At 42.1% G+C, this 19,551-nt stretch overlaps 1 protein-coding gene across 3 annotated transcripts; it reads right to left on the bottom strand.

Annotated features, from left to right (window-relative positions):
• Positions 1-4,146: 4,146 nt before the first annotated feature.
• Positions 4,147-18,026, bottom strand: LOC113137793 (circadian-associated transcriptional repressor-like). Of its 3 annotated transcripts, XM_026319617.2 has the most exons (7): positions 17,897-18,026; positions 15,790-16,213; positions 13,825-13,900; positions 12,278-12,356; positions 9,206-9,320; positions 7,393-7,830; positions 4,147-4,587 (listed from the first exon to the last, which is right to left on the bottom strand). In XM_026319617.2, exons 2-6 carry the CDS (start codon positions 16,171-16,173, stop codon positions 7,423-7,425), a joined length of 1,062 nt encoding a protein of 353 aa, XP_026175402.1. In that variant the 5' UTR covers positions 16,174-16,213; positions 17,897-18,026; the 3' UTR covers positions 4,147-4,587; positions 7,393-7,422. The 3 variants fall into 3 exon arrangements, with proteins under 3 accessions (XP_026175402.1, XP_026175401.1, XP_026175403.1); XM_026319616.1 differs by lacking the exon at positions 4,147-4,587 and having other exon boundaries at positions 5,016-7,830; XM_026319618.1 differs by lacking the exon at positions 4,147-4,587 and having other exon boundaries at positions 5,016-7,827.
• Between the last annotated feature and the right edge of the window lie 1,525 nt (positions 18,027-19,551).

The following is a 19,551-nucleotide window of genomic DNA, read 5'->3' as shown; positions in this document are numbered from 1 at the left end:
TACCGACCCCTCATCATTACAGACTCTTACAGACACGTGGATCCTGCTGTCAGTGTCGGTTCACGCACTTTACGCACCGAGCTGCAGATTTCTGCTGTTTCTGCTGCACCGAGCCAACAGGAGCAAAACAGCAAAGTACAGAGGAAACCAGTGAAAATGACCTGCCGTTACCTTTACGCGAAGAAACGAGCTGCGTCACATCATCAGAGAGTGAAACCAGGACCAGGACGGGACGAGACTGTTTGGACTTTAATGCTGCGTAACATGATTCAGCGCGGGGACCAGTAGTACCAGGGCCCTTTACTGCAGTAACAGAAGTTTTACCACAGTATAAAAACCCTCTGTTCGAAGTCAGAGTCCTGCAATCAAAATGTTACTGCAGTAAAAGTAAAAGTACACACGTTTCAGCATCTTCCTGTTTGCGTCACCAACTGTTCCCGCCCCACTGCTGCCTCGCGAGGCTTCTGTTGCCTAGCGACCTCCACTGCTATGTGACGTCACTGGGTAACGACGGACAGAAATGTTTTTCCTGATTAATGTGATTCTGGAAGAAAATCCTCATAATAATGAGTAATAATTATTATAATAACGAGTAATAATTATAATAATTAGTAATAATTATTTTTAAACCGCAGACTGCGATTACACTCCGTCACGTGACATGCGAGCGTTTAGCAGCTGCAGAAGAAGAATAAAGTTGCAGCTACAACTTAATCTGTTAAATATCAGCATCGACAGAACCAGACACTGCGGAAACTGCTGTAGTGTCAAAGAGGAGCAGTACGTCCGTTGTATGGAACATTTTGGCTTTAAAAAAAGAAGATGCTGTGCAAAACCTGCCTTGCTGAAGTTGCTACCTCATGGGGCAATAGTACTAACCCGGTTCAGCATTTAAAAAACACCACAAAGTACTGTATGATAGTTGCATGGAAAAAATGCAAACCTGCAAACCCCTGTGTTAAATAAGCCAAACCTTGTTGTAAGTTTTACATGTTTACAAGGCTGGAAGTTCAACGAATCAGTCATTATAGCAGTACTGTGATTACAGTTGATAAATAAAAATTTAATTTATATAAATTCTTGCATCACAGGGTTTCATTGTAACATGCAGGCCTGATCTACAGAAAAGAACATTTATGTTTAATCTATCTACGTATTGTTTTGTTCACACTTCAGTGATTTATTGCTTTTCATTGTCGAAAAATACAGAACAGAAAAAGCTTTGAAAAAATAATCGCATTGTAATCGCAATTAAATTATTTTCCAAAATCATCATGCCCTAGTAGGTACTAAAGGTTCTCAATGTTTTAGTTCCATTAAATGTTCTCAATGTTTTAGTTCCATTAAATGTTCTCAATGTTTTAGTTCTATTATATGTTCCAATCTCATTAAACTGCTTAACAACGAACGTCTCCATTTAATAAATGTGTCAACCTGATCGTCAACTCACCTGCAGGCAGCAGCAGCTGCAGACGTCACACCGACGCCATCATTCCTGCCGGAAGTGACTTGGACGTAAACAGGGAATCAGTTCCTCTAGGACCTGAAACTGCTTAGAGGTCGATATTAGACCCACATCTAGCTAAAGGTGAAAGGTGGACATGGACTCGGGCTTCCTGTAAATCTCGTCCACGTCTTTATGGTCCAGAGAAGAAAATGACGCGCACACATGACTCCAGGAGCCTGTAAAACACCTGTAATGACCCTTTAATTGCGTTGGAGCAGACCCACAGTGCAGTGGAGAGACATTTCTACTGCTCTGGCTCAGGAACAAACCAGGACCCCCCTAGGAGCTAGTTTTTAACTGCGGTAGCCACCAGCACAGTAACAGCATTAGCGCCCCCTGCTGCTTTGGAGGAGAACCGGGCTCTGACTGTCACCGGATGTTTTGTTGCCCAAACTTTATCCTATTAAAAATCATTTCTCATTGATCTGTCGATGTTCCTACAAACTAAACTGACTTTACTCCCTTTGCTGTTTTTTTGTAAACCTTTAAACCGTTAAATGATGTTGCTAATTTTCTTATATTTTCCTGTTGTGGTTTAATGGTATTTCTGTAAATACATTTTCCTTCCCTGTAAACTACTTTGTGCTCATTGCTGTTATTGTTGTGGCGCCTCCATGTGATATGTTGTTGTGACATATGGAACAGGCTTATCAAGTTTTCTAGGTTTGTTACCGAGCCCCCAAACTTTGCCAGTGTGACTAATTTATTTATCCATGTTTCCTAAACAAATTAACACATTATTTCTAGGCCTGGGTCTTTGTATCTTGACAGACCAGATCTCAGTGCAAGAACCAAGAAAAATCACACATTTTAAATCAGACTAGATGTTAAAATAAGATGAAAAAAAAAACACTACTGGCCTTTTTACCACTTGTCCTAAGGACTCTGCTTTCAAGGCTCTATAAAAAAATATACAGGCTCTATACTTGTCAGGGAGATTTGTTTGCAGTGTTGTCAGAACTAGTGATAATAGTGCAACTGAACTATTCCAGTGAGAGCATTTTTTTTCTTGTTTATGTCTGAAGGCGAGAGACTGGACAGAAAAGTGACAGGGAGACTCTCACAGTCACGTATGTAGTGTATTATAGGTAAACTTGACACTAGCGCCCTCAAGTGGTGCAGGGCTGAACAACAGTTTTTATTATTAATATTTATTTCAGATAGAGGCTAAGGCACATAATTACCATCCATTTTCTAAGTGCATCATCTGCTCTCACTGTGCATGCAGGTGCACAGCTATGCAGGGAGTTAAACACAAAGGTTGGCCTTTAAAAACTGTTGTAAACAATTGCTAAACTCTTCTCCCAGGTTTTTAAAACTGGTGAACATTATTCGAAACTGATCTAGTGTGTAGCCAGCCTGATACCTCACTGATGTTTAGACGGTATATCAGTATCTATTACAAAGATCCAGTATCTGTTGGAAACTAACTCTGAGTCTGAAACATTATCCACAGTAGCTGAATGCACCCAGTAAAATTAAAGTGTGTCTGTGTATCTTATGTTAATAACAGCTGCCAACTTCACAATCCACAGCTGCAGAAATCATAGAAGTGTGTTATTGTTTTTGGATGTAAACTGATTTTGTCTTCATGAGATAGGAAACTTTGATTTGTTATGAAAATTCAATAAGTGTCGTTCCATGTCAAAGTCAGCAGTAACATCTCAGTGAAGGTCCACAGGATGTTTGTTCAGACAGAGTGTTAGTCTCTGCTCAGCCGTGTGAACACTTGAATCACCAGCATCACAAGTGTCCTGACAGACACATAATGAGGAGCCAGTTCACAGCCTCATCGGCCTGTTTTCATTCCCACAGCCAGACCTGACTGTCCCAAAACAAGCTTCAAATGGTGTCACATACCATGGACACACCACACCCACTGTCACTGAGCACAACAGGACACAGCAGTGAACGTGATGTGATTTATAGGAGGTTAAGTGTATTTACAGCTGGCAGAGCTGAGCAGTGCTCACACAACAGTGACAGTAATGTGACTGAGGCTTGATGTTTCTAAGCTGCTTTTTAAACACCATCACTGAGAGCTCAGCAGAACGCTATGCTCGCCTACTCGCTCTAGTACACACGGTTCCTCTCCCAGCGCTGATAAAACTTCAGTATGTCTGTGGCCCCGGTTAATACTGATATAACCACTCTGACACAGACCACACAGATTGGCTGGTTTAAACAGAAAGCTAACATACCCTGAAGCTCCTCCTCGGTCCCAACACCCTCATACATCCCTGGCTCCCAACCCTGTAGAAGAGATGGGCTTCAGCCATAACGACGAAGAAGAAGAGATTCTGGCAAACCGTCCGGCGCCTCGGGAGGGGGAAGCAGCGCTCTGCCAACACTGTTTACAGTGGAGGTGGGGAGCTGCTGACCTCGACTGGGGATATTGTTGGACGGTGGAAGGAAAACTTCGAGGATCTCCTTAACCCCGCCGACACGTCTTCCATAAAGCAGGCAGAGGATTCTGAGGCTGATCCATCCATCACCCAAACCGAGGTCACTGAGGTAGTTCGGTGGGTCCACGGTGGCAAAGCACCGGGGGTGGATGAGACCTGTCCCGAGTACCTCAAGTCTCTGGATGTTGTTGGGCTGTCATGGCTGACACGCCTGTGCAACATCGCGTGGCAATCGAGGACAGTACCCCTGAATTGGCAGACCAGGGTGGTGGTCCCTCTTTTAAAGAAGGGGGACCGGTGGGTGTGCTCCAACTACAGAGGGATCACACTCCTCAGCCTCCCTGGGAAGGTCTATGCCAGGGTGCTGGACAGGAGGATCCGGCCGGTAGTCGAACCTCGGATCCAGAAGGAACAATGCGATTTTCGTCCCGGTCGTGGAACACTGGACCAACTCTATACCCTCTCGAGGGTGCTCGAGGGTTCATGGGAGTTTGCCCAAGAAGTTCACATGTGCTTTGTGGACTTGGAGAAGGCATTTGGCCGGGTCCCTCGCGACACCCTGTGGGAGGTGCTCCAGGAGTATGGGATCCGGGGTCCTTTGCTAAGGGCTAACCGGTCTCTGTACAAACGGAGCAGGAGCTTGGTTACGTTATCATTTCTTGCCGCTTGTCAGGCCTGTAAGTAAACGAAGACATTTCAGCTGTTAGTTCCATCATCATGCACTGAAGCAAACTCTTCAGACGATTACTGCAAAACACTCCAGGGTGCTAACTAACCGCTAACTAGATGCTGACTGACTTGCGCTGATTTCCAGTACAGACAGGTATTATTTTATTACAGGTATGTTGGTCTGAAATGTCATTTCAGATTTGAAGCCATTTAGTGTCTCTATTGCATAGTTTGTCCACTAGAGAACACTGATCGATTGGTTGTACAGAAATACAGAAACATAATAACTGATTTCAGATTTCTGCTGCAAAGGTTTGAAAACAGGAAAGAAGAGACAATTTCAGAAAGCAGACTTCACATTTATTTCAGAAGTACAAAATATCACAAGGCCATCTTATAGGGAGAGTAACTTGTAAAAAAACAGTACATAAAGTAAAACCTCTCTGCAATGTCTAAGCAGTGCATTCATGCTATCTGAATGGGCGACAGCTATTAGTTTGGAGTTTGCAGTGAAGTATTGATCACTGCAAAGGTCATTCACTAAAACACACTGGAGCCAGTTAAGAGTTGCAGAATTGAGTGTTAGCTGCCTGTATTGTGGCAGCAGTCAGTCATTTAGGCTTCAGCAGTCTGAGTTAGTGACATCAATATTTTAATGTTGGTGTGTTTCTAGTACAATATCTCCTGTGTTCTGTACGTTTCCCCACAGTGGGATCGGTCCTGACAGTTCAGTCTAGGTTGTTGCTTTGACAAACCAAGGAACAGAGCAGCCAGGTACGGCAGGAGCACAGTTCATGATGTCGACAGTTTAGTTCCAGCTGCCAACCTGAGTCTCAGGTCCCTCGTCTCTCTACTGATGAATAAAGGCAAAAATGCACAAATAAACCAACACACGACTGCCAGGACAAAGATGCCCATGTCTGCCTCTTTCTGCTGGAAGCTCACGTTAGCTTCTGCTAAATCCAGAAATGCATTAATCCAGGGAATAAAGACTGAAAGCTGTCCGTCAGTTGCGGGATCTCGTCACAGCCATTATTGAAGAGAAATGAACCGATAACATTCCCAAAATACATTTAAAATTGTAAGATAAACTTTAAAAAAAAAAAAATCAAAATCTATTTTCTGAATTGTGCCAGAAAAAGTTTTTTGGTTTCTGAAGGTCCCTGTGCTTGTTTCTGTGTCCCATCAGCCATAAAAGTAAAACGTTTACAAGCACCGTCCCCACTGGTGACCAAATTTATTTACACTTTACATTAACCAGCCTGGAACAGACATGCAGTGAATAAAAGATGAAAACTGATTGAAGATTAAATGAAAAACACCTGCCAGCTTAGTTACCAGTTTTTGGTATTTGATTCATTTTTTTAGTCATTTTCTGAGAATTTAAAAAAAACTGCTTGGGCTAAAAACAAAACCTTAAAAGTTGAGTAGTGCTGGACAATAATTCAGTATCCTCTCAATCAAAGTTCATGTTCTATCATGTGCTATTCCATATCAAGCCACATCACCATAAGTCAGTGGAAAAACAACCTGGCCCAGCCCTAAACCAAGAAAAAAGCTCCTGTAAAGTTCAAAAACCTGATATTTGGTGTTGATGAGTCGTCTCTGATGCTCAAACTGTGTGACGCTGTATCAGCATGAGGTAGAGGATTCATTAAAAACCTCAGGAGAAGCAGATCAAACAAGGTGACAGTCAAGGTATTCAGGTATAAAACCAGAAGTCTCCATTGTGCCAAATGGAATGTGCATTAACTCAAATTCAGATCCATCTTCATGTTTCCAGAAAACATAAGAAACCTCAGAATACCTCAGTCTTTTGTTGAGGAAAGATCTCAGCAATTACAGCAAGATATTTTAAGTACTGCAAGCCTGCTTAACCACACTACTATTCATAACATTTTGATTTCCATAAGAGCATTTCTCTTGGTCAAAATAATGTTCTCACTACTCAAAATGGTCAAAACACCCACAACAGCATTCTTACTAGCAGAAACCGTATTTCAAGATATATACACTTTTAATTTTACTGGTCAAAACTAAATTTAAGACCTAAAATGCCTTAATCAGTAGACTGGGTATGTATCACACATGATGCTGTGGATATCCTGAATGACCTGAATATCTTTCTAGATATCTTTCTATTCTTTCTAGAGAAAACTCCTGTTATAATTTTATTCTCAGATATCCGGATGTCATCAACAGACATCCAAGATACATTTTTAGAAATGTGAAATTGCATTGTTCCTAGTCATAATTCTAATTCTAGATATCAGAAATTGTATTTTACAATCATAGTATGACTCCATATTAATATTCTTACTAGTGAGAATGTATTTTGGATTTTCAAAATTATATCTGGAATTACAATTATATAACTAGCAACAATAGTTCTATTCAGTTTTTATTGCAATAAATAATGAATATCTGAAATGTTCTCCCTGACTAGGAAGAGTTGAATTACATATCCAGCCTAGGGATTAAATGAAGAACCAAAGCATTTCTGCCAACACTATTTTAAGCTTTAACCTCAAACATTGAGTGAAAACACAGACTCTCCTTTCCTTTCACAGGCGACTGCTTTCAAAGTGTCCTAATTCAGCTATTTCAATGATAATCAAACCAGGGTGGTAATTTTAACCAGTCACATTCTGACTTTCTGCTCATCCTGGACAATCTGAAAACTGAGCTGCAGATAATTGACATTGGCTGTAGATTAGTAAAAATATTTATGGGGACACTAGCACATGCTTTTTAAGGCCTATTGTCACCTCAGTATCTTCAGGCTCGGTGGAAGCTACACAGCTCGCTCACCGGATCAGCCGCTGATTTCACCACAACACGTTAACTGTCCTCTGCAGACAGCCAGTCTCCATCTCTCACGGTCCTGAGGGAGATGATGCTCTCCTTCGCCTGCAGGAGTCTTTCCAGGCAAGGCGAGCTGATCTTGAAGGGTAGCGGCCTCTGGCTCAGATGAGGGGCACTGCTGAGGGGCCGCGGGGGCCCTGTACAAAAGTCGGTGCTGGAGGAAACAGCGTTGTCCTGGGTCACCTCATGGCTGCAGCGAGTGAGCAGATGTGAGGCGGAGGCAGCTGCTTGGCTGAGTGTGGATTCAGGAGATTTCAGGGAGCAGACACGTGATGAGTGAAGCCATTTGAGGGAAGTGGAGGAGTCAGAGGTTGCTGGCTCGATGTCTGAGGAGCAGAGAGACACTGGAGAGGATGGTGGAGGGGAGGCACTGCAATGATGCTGCTGGAGGACAAAAGGAAGATTACTGTACCCCAGCTTCAGTATCACCAACGTCACGGTTCAGTGCTACAGGAAAATCATGACATTTGCATAAATTGACCTGACATAAGGAACAAGTCTCTCTTCACGAAGACATGTCGAACATGTTGTGTCACACTGTTTCTACAGTGGCCCAGAATGGACAAACCAAACACTGACTCTAGACAGGGAGTCACTTTTTGTTTTAAAGGTGAGGCCGCCAGAAGGCTGCATTCTGCAATCTCACCACTAGATGCTGCTATATCTTTCACATTTTACCTGTGCACCCTTAACTACGGACTACATTTTAGTCCAGTAGAACAATTACACCAACCTCAAAGTCAAATTCATGCTACGTCGCTAACGTAACCAAGAAACGTTACACAAGCTTGATCTGACAGATTTGGTCTGTACTGGGTCCTTTTAGTTGCACTTTATGAAGGTCAAACAGTTTAACAGGCTGCACAAAGTCGTTCCCTAAACAGTACGCTGTGCTCACAGAACTGACAAAATAAATTTCCCTCTACTGCAAATTAAAATGCTTGATTTATGAATGTGCTGTGGCTGGACACAGTTGTCTCCCAGTGTACAAGGGAAATAAAGAAGCTGTTCAAACCTGCAAAAGATTTAAGGTCCACTTTTGGGTGGAGAAGGCTGACCTCCATAGGATGGTCAAAATAACAGAAACAGCTGCCAAGATACACAACCTATATCCTCCCACATGACTGTGAACACACCCCATGAACAGTTTAAAAAACAGCTGAACATTATCATTATTATTATCATGATGAGGGGAGGATCAATTGAAACAGACTGATGTGTTTAAGCCAATGTAGCTAATATGCTGCTTACTGAGAGCTGAGACACAGCAAGCAGCAGAATATCTTAAAAACCCCATAGACTAATTCCATGACTTCTATATCCTCAGACAAATTTAGTTTGGCAGTTTCAGAATGTGAATTTATCCAGTTTACACATTTCCCCTCATTATTTGGCTTCTACTGTTGTTATAAAACTGGGCCTGTTGCTGTTGGAAATCTCCACCAGTGAATATTTTTATTGTCCTCTCCCCGGATTACTCTGTTACATAATCTGATTGACGGCTCTCTTCTCGCCCCTAAGGTCACAGATGATCTGTCTCATGCATGCTGGTGTCCACGTATCATCTTCTCAGATTATTAAAATAAAAGGTTGGAAATTTGTGGAAAAAATGACCATCGCAAGTTTGTTTTGTCTGAGCAAGTCGAAATATTATACAGAAAAGTAAAATATTCACATTTAAGAAGCTGAAATCTTAAATGCTGCTCAACCCATCTGTCAATAAGACCAATACATCTTTGTGTTATTGTTGAACATTTACCTTTTGCTTCTTAGCTGGAGTGCTGCCGTCTGTCTGGGGCCGGTGTGATTTGATATGAGGGAACCAACTTTGAAGCATTACTTCTATTTTCATGATAATGTTGAGGAAATGTCCCCTAGAAGAGACAAAAAACTGCTATTAGTGTTTTTATTATTATACTTGGGTAAAAGTAGAAATACCACAACGTAAAAATACTCCATCATTGTAAAAGTTATATAATCAAATAGTCAGATGTACTTTAAGGACCAAGGCTGCCTAAGACAAATGGACTAACCTTCCACTGCAGTAGGAATATTATTATACTGTATTCGGTATTTTTAAAATCACTGCACTTGAACTCCAGAAAATCAAATTTGGTTTTAGAACATATTTCAACAAGAGCATTTGCATTGGAAGTCATTTATTTCTGCAGGCTTCAGACTGAATGTGACGTTTTTTCAGCAGAGGGGTTCTCAGCTGCAGATTACAGAGTCGGAGTCGAGCTGCCCTGCGGCTCAGATGGCTTAGGGAGGTCTCGCCAATGGCCATTACATAAGCCTCATAAAGCCTCTGCCTGCTCATTCAGCGCTCTGGCCTTTTCTGATTGGTGGATGACGGGAAATAGCACAAAGACTGAATAAATCAAAAGACGACGAGCGGGCGAACGGCAGCCTGATCTGGGCTTATGTCTGCTGCTCTCTGTGATACTATCTGAGCACAACTGCACATACAAGCATCACATGACGCAGGAACCGAGTAGAGCATGTTCAGGTCCACATGACAAATGTGACCATGCTGCAGCACTGCTTTTCTCTCTCACACACACACACACACGCACGCACGCACACGCGCACACACACACACACACACACACACACAGGCTGCAGACCACACGTGGCAGCAGGCGAAGGCCCTCGTTCTAGTCACAGACTATAAATAGAGCAGTAAGCTCTGGGGCAGCCGGCTGGGGCTCCACCCTCCGCTCACAGCCATGAGTTCAAAAATGAACAACTTCAGGCAGGACAGCATCACGACACACAACGACACACAACCCGACACACACCCCTTTTCTGATGTCACACTGACAAACATCTCTACAGCGACACACTCTTGAACCTTTTGGATTCGTGGAAGAAGTATTCAAAGTACTTCTTTCTAAACGCAGCAATACCACACTCAATAATCATGCACTCATTATTTTATAGTTGCATTGAAAATAAACTCAAAGTGCCAAAGTAAACAGCATGTAAAGTCCTGTGGTACCACCTGATCAGAACCCAATTCACAATTGACAACCAGCTCAGCGTGAACAACGTTCAGAAAACAAAGAGTTCCTGACACCCACAGGCGCCTGATCACAACATCACACAGGAAGTTTGGGACTTTAACATGGGGGTTGCACCAAATATCAATCTCAGTTTCTGCTGATTCTTTGGTTTCCAAACCATTAGAAAATAATGAAATGCAAGATATTCTTTCCAAATACTTCCTGTGATTTGTTTTATTCTGCAAAGAGAAGCACGTGGATGCAGTAAACTGTGTCTGTACACTCCTGATAGAGCCAGATAAGCTTTAAATCATGGTGAGGTGCATTAAATCACCTTCAAATGTCTTCCTGTAATTGTCAAAGAAACTCATTTACTTTCCTAAGAGACAAACTCCACCCATCTGGAAGCAAAGACTGAAACAGGCCTTTAAAATGATGATTGAGAACAGCTGGAACCAGCTCCGTAACATTTGTTTTTCAGCCTGTTTGAAGTTACGCAGTTATACTTCATGTCTGTGATGTTACTGGAGGTCGTAGAAAGTCCAGACAGAATATGTGATGCAGGAAAGAATAAATTTGCTTGTGTGCTGCTTTAATGTTAAAATATTTGTAATCCAAATAATTTACCGTAAAAACCAAAAAACACCTCTTGTATTACAGCTAAAGCTCGACAGAGGTCTTTAGTTTTATTTTTGCTTTGTGGTGGCAATGAAACATAAAAATATGCTTTAGTGAACTAAGATAATTAAGTTGGATATTAAACATCAACAGTATCTCTACTGACACAATATGTCAAACACAGAGCACTAGAAACCTCAGGAATCAAGGCAGGCCCCTAGGCAGGGACCAGCCCCCAGATAGACAGAGAAGACCCCAAGGCTGCCAAACAGTCCAAGCTAAACCCTGGGACGAGGAGCCCAGCGTGCCCAGGATCACCCAGACCCCAACAGGGGCCCCCCTGCAGGAGGGGATCAGCTGCCAAGAGGCGAGGCATACCCACCACTACAAGATGCTCCCAAGGCCCATCAGGTACCAAACCCGTGACAGGCGCAACTATCAAGGCCATGCTCAGGTGAACCTCCAAAGCCCATCCTGTGTGCCCTCACTCCCACACACAGCTACTGTATATTCATCAATGAGTTTGGAGGTACTTTGAGGATTTTGGTGGACCTTTGGGTTTTCCAACAACATCTGGGAGTAAATTTTACAGCACTGATGTCGGCTGTTTTCTGACTGTCAGAGTACTGCCCACGACATTTGGGTCTCAACACCAGCAAAGCCACAGACTGTTGGCGCTGAGGGAAGAGGCCCCACACAGCATCACCTTCATCTGTAATAAAATGATCAGCTGGGGTCATGTTGGTCTCAGGTGTGTTAACTGTTTTCCACATCATATCTGTGTCTCAGGCTTATAATCTCAATATCTGTGATTAAAGACCTTCAGTGTTCAGATCAAGAGGTCAGGTCACTGCTGCATAAACATATTTAAGAACTATTTATGCAAATGTCAGTATCATATTGGAGCTGGACTCACTGAAGACAAATCTCAGAAGAGCGTTAATCAAAACGTAACTGCAAAGTCTAAGCACTGACCTATCGCAGAAGATCTCCCCTTATAGCAAAACTACTTTATCGGACATTCCTGAGTGTGTTCAATCAGCCCTAATAGTTTGATCTGCTCTTTTATCTGATACGTCTGATCAGGCGCACACAAAAGGGTCAAAGATAAAAAAATGCAAAGCACAAAGAAAGAAATAAGGATTTGTGACATGCTGTTGTTTCCAGCACAGTTTACTGACAAGCAGATGTATTTCTCTACTACTTACCCCATGTTTGGATTCTGAAGGACCCCCATTATTCTCTGGATTCGGTCCATTGCGACGCTCTCCTGGAAGCTGCTGAGACCTGAGGAAGAAAAGACAGAAATGCTCTGAGCATGAGTAGAGGAGGCACAACCACTGAATATAACCACGTAATCAATTATGACTTCTACTGTATTGTCATGCCCTTCAGCTCTTTTCTTTGCACAGCTGCAGCTCGACTCACCTAAAGCAGAACATCAGCATCATTAGGGCTGAGATTTACTTCTATCTCCAGTATCTGTCTCTGGAAAGTATTTTCTTAGTCATTACTGATAAATCATTGTCTCAATTGATTGATTATTTTCTCTATAAAATACAAAAAGGCCTGGATTCTCAGTCTTGATCTGCACATACTAGTGACACACATACTAAGACTACTAATAACAGTGATAACAGTAATACTGTATAATGTTTGTAATATTGTGGGTTCAGATTTATTTGAGAAAATATGAGGCCTCATCCACAAAAAAGTGGAGCGCTGAGGTTCTAGTCTATTTACGACCTGACCGCTCTCATGTTTGGCACTTGGTCGTGCTTTACTTCATATCTCACTCAGACTCTGTGCAGCAGCGTCTTTGATCCAGACTTTGATCTGAAGCAGCTTTAGTTCGAAACGATGTGAAATTACTCGTGAAGCCTTTGATCCTTTTTTTGTTCCACCCCTGTAATTCAATGTGCTCAGTTTCAATTACATCCAAATTAACATGTTCATTCAGACGAGCTCTTTGAACCATCTGGTGAATATACTGTGAGATTATTTACCAACAGCTTTCATAACTCTCAGCATCTTATTATTACTGTACTGCAGTTAGATGTTTTAAGTGTCTGTTTGGTAAAACAGGTTTGTCAGCGTCTTTAAAGATACGGACTCTGCTGGAGGGATGAACGCTCTTCTCCCAGAAGAGTTTCAGTTTCAAAATCTCTCAGAGATGTTGGGTTGAGATATCTGTGATTTCAAAAGCCATAAGATGTGACATGCATCAGTTTCATGTGCATCAAACTAGTCAGTGACCTGTCATACCTACGGCTGAAGCTTTGTCACCCATCTGTCTGTGCAAAAACGAATGTGATCTTTTCTTCTAGTTAAAATATCAGAATGAATCAAACAACTTGTTTTTTGATCTTACACAGGTAGAGTAGCTAACCACATCATGACACTCAGATTTACTGTAACACAACTGAAGCTGAACTGAGGATTTGACCAGTTGCTTTACATTCATTCTGTATAGACCATTAATGTCTGTATCAAATACCCTGACTAATTCAATATTGGTCGAAATATTTCACTCTGGAGCAAAATATCTGACTGACTGATACCACGATGCTGCTAAAGTGTGTGTTAGCCCATGGTGTCCGAGCGTGGACTCATTCAGGAGAACATCCTGTGAAAACAACTCGTTTTTCTTCAGCCACACTGAGATGATGTTCTTCTCTTTAGCGCAGTGATCTGCACATGTTCATGAACAAACTGGCTGTTTGCTGTACAGTGAAAGCTGGAATTAGACACTTACGTTCAGAGTACCTGCCTGATCTCAGGGCCCGCAAGATGGACGACAGCGGCTGGATGTAGCACTGCAGCTCCACGCACTGTGTGGAACAGATAACTGAGTTAGCGGCACCACAGAAAGAACTTTCTAGTAGCCACTTAAATGCAGAGCCCTGCTCATCTCTTCCCTCGAAGTGAATGCAGGACTGTGTGAGCCACAATCATCCAAACCTCAGTATGTGTTGTTTTTGTGCAGCTTATCTGAATTTTGTCTTGTCAAGGCCTCACTGACTTTCAGCCAAATGACTGGTTAGCCATTAGCACTTAGCAGTCGCTCCCATTTGTTATTACTGTTAAGTAAGAGGTTGCCATTAACGGCTGACAGAAGCTAATAAGGAAACAGATGGCAATCGACCACTTCACACACGCCTCGCCCAGCTGTCAAACTGGCACCTCACACAGATACTTGAGACCCAGTAGCACCAGACTACCCTGAAAGCTGGCACCATCGGATCCTCTTACACCGTTTGATATCACCAGGTTCATGTCGGTGCCTACCTGCAGCTTCCCCGACTGCAGCTTGTTGTATTGATTTCTCACAGTATGTTTGACGACCACTAAGGGTTTTCAGAACAGAGAAAGTTGAAGCTGTGGCCCTTTTGTCAATTAACTCTCCTTTGGTCTAGAGCTATTCCTTAACGTTTAGTCCAGCACCCTCACCCGACGGGTGCTTCCATCCGTGTGGCAACAGCTTCAACATGACAGCGACTCCATCAACAAAACCAGCAGCTTGTTGCACCAGCTGAACGCCAGTTTGATCTTAACTGATACATATGAACAGTTAGGTTTCACACCAAACGCCCACTTGTTCTGCACCAGCTGCATTTAAGCCACAGTACTGCTCACAGTAGCACAATTAGTCACTAAGCCATAAATGTCAGCTATAATTTATCTATCTCAAGTCTGCCTACAAAATAAGGATATAGCTGCAAAACCCTGCAGTTTGTCAATCAGGGATCATTTTATTGCTCCTAACATCAACTTGTCATTTCATAAATAAAATACTGCAATGCAGTTACATGGTCTTGCTTTAAGAAAAGGATTTGAGTATTTTGTTCAAAAACCTGGTGGAACACCCCCCCCCCCCCTTCATAAGAGAGGAGGGTGTCATATGCTGGTGTAACATTAGGGTGTCCACATACTTTTGCCCATGTTATGTAAGTGATTATAAAACGGCAGCTCTAAACAGAAGTCTTTGTTTCTGAGAGACTAACACACACACAAAAACTACAGCTTTCTATAACATTTTGTATAAGTATCTGAAGTTGTATAGTTTTAGCCTGTTGTCTGCAGATATAAGGTCACAAAGATCAGGACAAAGAAAATACAAAAATGGAGAAATACAGGCTTTTTCACCAAAATATATTAAGTGATGCAATGGAGCTTCAATAAATCTGGACTATAATTTTGTCCAGGCCAATACTGTTCCATTAACAGCTGCCACCATTTTACCAATTTGTTTATTGATCTAAAATTTATTTTCCTCCAAAAATCCTTTGCACCTTTTTGTTTTTTGCCAACTGTGCTGCAGCCCCCATGATTTTCCTAAACGTTAGCTGGCGGGAGCTAAAAGCAACTGACGTATCGATACTGAAGAGAAAGACTTGTTTTAGTGAAAACATAAATAAAATAAAAAATGGGTTGATTTTGTTGAAACCTTGATGTCACAGTGACTAATTGAGACTCCTAAAAATGTCCTGCACATATTTACTCATTAAGAACGTTTGTGTATTTAAGCTCTTATGTAACAAAGTTAATAAAAACAAATAAATAAAACCTATATAATGGTATTGGATTTCTGTACCTGTCAAATATCAACATCGGCCCCAGAGTCATGTGTCCATGGGGCCCTAGGTTCAACTGTGTGAAACACGTTAAGGTCCAATAGCGTCTGACGTCCCTGTGTGTCACACCTACGAGCACCACTCACCTTGAGTGAGAAGAGTTCGTTTCCACTGTCTGGTGGAGGTTTTTCACAGACTCTGTCCAAACCAGGTCCATGTGCTCGCTTCCTGCTTGAATGACGCTTCGACTCCACAGGACGTGTCTGCTCGTTGCCAAAGGAGGTAAATCCCTGCACTGGGCTGACTGCTGGGGTCTGCTCGGTGGCACAGCCGCCGCCACTGCTCCTCCTCCAGGAACCTCTGGAGCACAAGCAGCTTGGCGGCGAATCCCTTAAGGAAATGGTCGATGGTGATGGTGGTGGACCTGGCAGCTCCTCCACACGCTGAGGACTTAATCTCCGTGGGCTGTCACAGTCCTCCTCATCGCTGGCGAACAAGTCAACGGAGTAATCCGAGTCCGAGGTCGACATGGTGGGGCTAGACTCTCAGCCAGCAGGGGGCATTACGGACCTGCCAGACAAACACACCTTGTTGTGAGCAACGCGTCAAAATGTTGTGAAAGAGACATATTTTTCAATGTTTAACTGACCTTCACTACAAACTGGTGCTGTGCATCTACACTTGGTTCAGACCAACTTAACTTGATTGTTTTTATTTAAACTCATATCCCAAGAGACCAAACACATCAGACTGAAGTTTGAGAAAACTAAAATATTTCCACTTTAATGAACACTACAGCCATAAAACAGAAATCCTTATTTGAGTATTTTGCTCATTCGACTGCAATGAAGAACTGGAGGACGATGAATGTACAGGACACTGTCAGCGTGACAGCACCGTTTAACAACGTTACAGCTACATGACCAGAAATTAAAGACTGGATCTCGAATTTTGTGTGACCCCCTGATGGATCCATCTTTATAAAGTCGTGTTGCTGTTTCTGAGAAGAGGTTTGACTCATTCTAATCTTTTCAGGCTCTTTATCTCTAAACGTGGCTGCGTTCAGGTTGGTCAACAAAAAACATCTCTATTATTTTGATAATCAATGAATTAAATTATTTGAGATCATTCATTTCCTTATTTTTATTGCTCAAATTTGTAATTTGTATCTGGACTTCAGACTGTTTAGAAATGTCATCCATGGTTCATCTCGACTGATGAGTGTAATGAAATGATGGTTGTTTGCTGCAAACCTACAAGAACAATAATAAATACAATAAAATGTATGGATTTTGCATTTCAACAGCATAGTTGTACTGCGCATTTAAATCTCTTCTAAATATTTTCATTTTTTAATCAGATTATTTACTTTGTGGAAAACACTTAAAGCCTACTACTAATACTACCATAGAAAAACATACAAACCCCACAAACAAACATTATTGACACTATTACTACTTTTACTATGACACTAATATTGCTGCTGCTACAATATTAGTACTACTACAAGTATTATTACTATTAGTACTACTACAGGCAAACTACAAATAGTACCAGTACTGAACCTTTAGTCCGTTGGTCAACAAAAAACATCTCTCACCAGTGAAATGTTATTTTTATTAAAGTTTTAAATCGTATTTCTATTTATTCAAATGGCAGCAGACTGTATTAAACTGTCTAATTTGAACCATCCCTGTGATCACTTCAACAGAAAAGGGACTTTTTAATGGTCTGAGACAAAACGTGCAGACTTTCATATCTGTATCCTGTTTCAGTTCTCGTGGGGCTATATAAAGTAAATAATAAATACACAAACATAAAAACAAAGTATGTATCTATCTACATCCCAGTGGGTCTGAATTCCGCTCAGCCTGAACACTGGCCGGTAAATTCAATAACCCTCCGTTTCCAAATGGGCAGGTCGTCCAACATTATGTAAGAAAAAACACATGGACTGGTTCCCTGGGCCGGTCGGTCCACATGCAGACACCAGCGCTGAAACTCACAAGTTCATCGGGATGTTCGTGTCCAGGAAATGTGCAAATCGCAGCTGATCCGAAATGTGCAGAGCTGCACATTTAGCGGCAGATTTTCGCAGAGCTGCGTTTCGTGCGTGTCCGACTTTAGCGCAGCAGCTTCTCGCCTCCGCAGCAAGACCCCCCCTCAGGAGAATAACGCCAAAAATAAAGGACTGTGGACCCAGGTGAGTTGTGAGGACTGGGGTGGCCCAGTGAGCGGGAGCAGCAGACTTACCAGAACAGAAGAGCGTGTTTGCCGTCCGGCTCCGTGAGGTCAGACCATGTTGGGACGCGCCGACGGACCGAGCGGACTGATGATGGAGCGAAACCATGAAACCAGCCGGAGGAAGGAAGGAGGGCGGGAGTCCCATCCAGCCCGTGTAGCCGCTCCCTGGGCAACGTGTCCGACAGGGGCGGGGCACAAGCCTCGCCTCTCTGCGCAGCCTGACACGCACACGCACACGCGCAAGAACAATGCACCGCGTCACCGCTTCAATTAATCTCTCCCATTGGATCAGAGAGCCGCACTGCAGCACGTGACGAGCGAAAAGCTTAATTAGTGCTGCGTTCAAGGACTTCCTGGGTTTTCCTAATTGACTATATTTTTAGCAGTGGAAAGCACAGCCTTACTCTTCTAACAGGGCACTTTATTAGATTATAGCCACGTTTCTACTCCACCATGTCTGCACTATGCTGCCAAATAAAACTCACAGGTAACAAGTGGGGCCAGCTCTAAGGCAGAAATAGTGTTTAGTGATTCGGCTCATAAAACTATGAGGTTGTCTTTAAGAGATTTAAAGCAATTCTCCAGCTTCTCATTGTGAAAACATGATTTTAAACAACATATTTTGATCAAACATCTTGACTCTAAAGTGCCATGGGACTCTTCAGCAAATGCATTATTAATTATTATTTATTCATATCTGTTATTAGCGCTTTAAAATTCAAAAGCCTTTTAAAAAGATGAATAATTCTGTAAGCACAAGAACAAGTGAAGTGTTTTTATTTTTGTCTGTTGGTTAAAACATAAAGACCACGAGAAGCTGAAGTCCTGGCAGCTGACATCAGTTTGATCATTGACTGAAGTTCTGTGGTAAATTCTCCTGCTCTCACTTCCCTTTCACTCATTTTTCTCCATGGTGCACTAAGTCGACTACATAGCCTCCCTCAGCTTAAGGCCACTGACACTACAATTGTTCGAGTGTGTCATATCCTGTTAGTGATATTATTATACTGGATAAGGGAAGAAAGTAAATCTTAAACTCTTTGCACACATTTTCCAACAATGGCCTTTTGTGTTCAGCCATTCACTTGCATATAATAAACAATAGATTCATTTATATATATATATATTTTGTGCAGAAGCAAAAATCATTGGTCTTTGTGTTTATATTGTAAACGCTTTCAATACCCTTTTAAATATAAATCTCTTTTTGTTTAGGCTGAACTTCTATCTGGGAATTACAGATGATAAACAACTGTTTGGGTAATGTTCAGTCATGTTTATTCATGTGTAAGAAGAACAACATGAAATCCTGATCTTATAACATCCATAATACTTTATCTACTCTCTACTTTCCTCATCCAGTACTTGCTTCCACTCATAAAACTGAATGTGAGCAGGTAGTTTTAAATCATCCATGTACTACGTACTGCTGACCGACATTATAAAAACAGTAGCCAAACCAGTTTAGCTGCCAGGCTAATGCTAACAAAGTTACTGAATAAGGCATCACATGTGAAAACAACAATTTCATCTATAACCTCATGTGTCCAACACGTTTCACTCATGGGAACATGTGGTTTACCAAATATGAAACTGTCACATGAAGTGAATACACTAACAGGCAGCAAATAGTTTGTCCCCTCTGAAATAGAAACAGCTGCAGC

Source organism: Mastacembelus armatus, chromosome 3, assembly GCF_900324485.2.
Source record: "Mastacembelus armatus chromosome 3, fMasArm1.2, whole genome shotgun sequence".
Classification (NCBI taxonomy): Eukaryota; Metazoa; Chordata; class Actinopteri; order Synbranchiformes; family Mastacembelidae; genus Mastacembelus; species Mastacembelus armatus.
Note: the sequence above shows the minus strand (reverse complement) of the source record. Positions and strands in the feature narration are given on the sequence as shown.

Excerpts from the sequence above, each read along its gene's own strand:
- LOC113137793 (XM_026319617.2), bottom strand. The coding sequence starts at position 16,173 with ATGTCGACCTCGGACTCGGATTACTCCGTTGACTTGTTCGCCAGCGAT. Across the intron at positions 12,357-13,824 it reads ATCAGGCAGGTACTCTGAAC|GTCTCAGCAGCTTCCAGGAG; the intron begins GTAAGTGTCTAA and ends TTTCTTCCTCAG. Across the intron at positions 9,321-12,277 it reads CTTCAGAATCCAAACATGGG|GGGACATTTCCTCAACATTA; the intron begins GTAAGTAGTAGA and ends TGTCTCTTCTAG.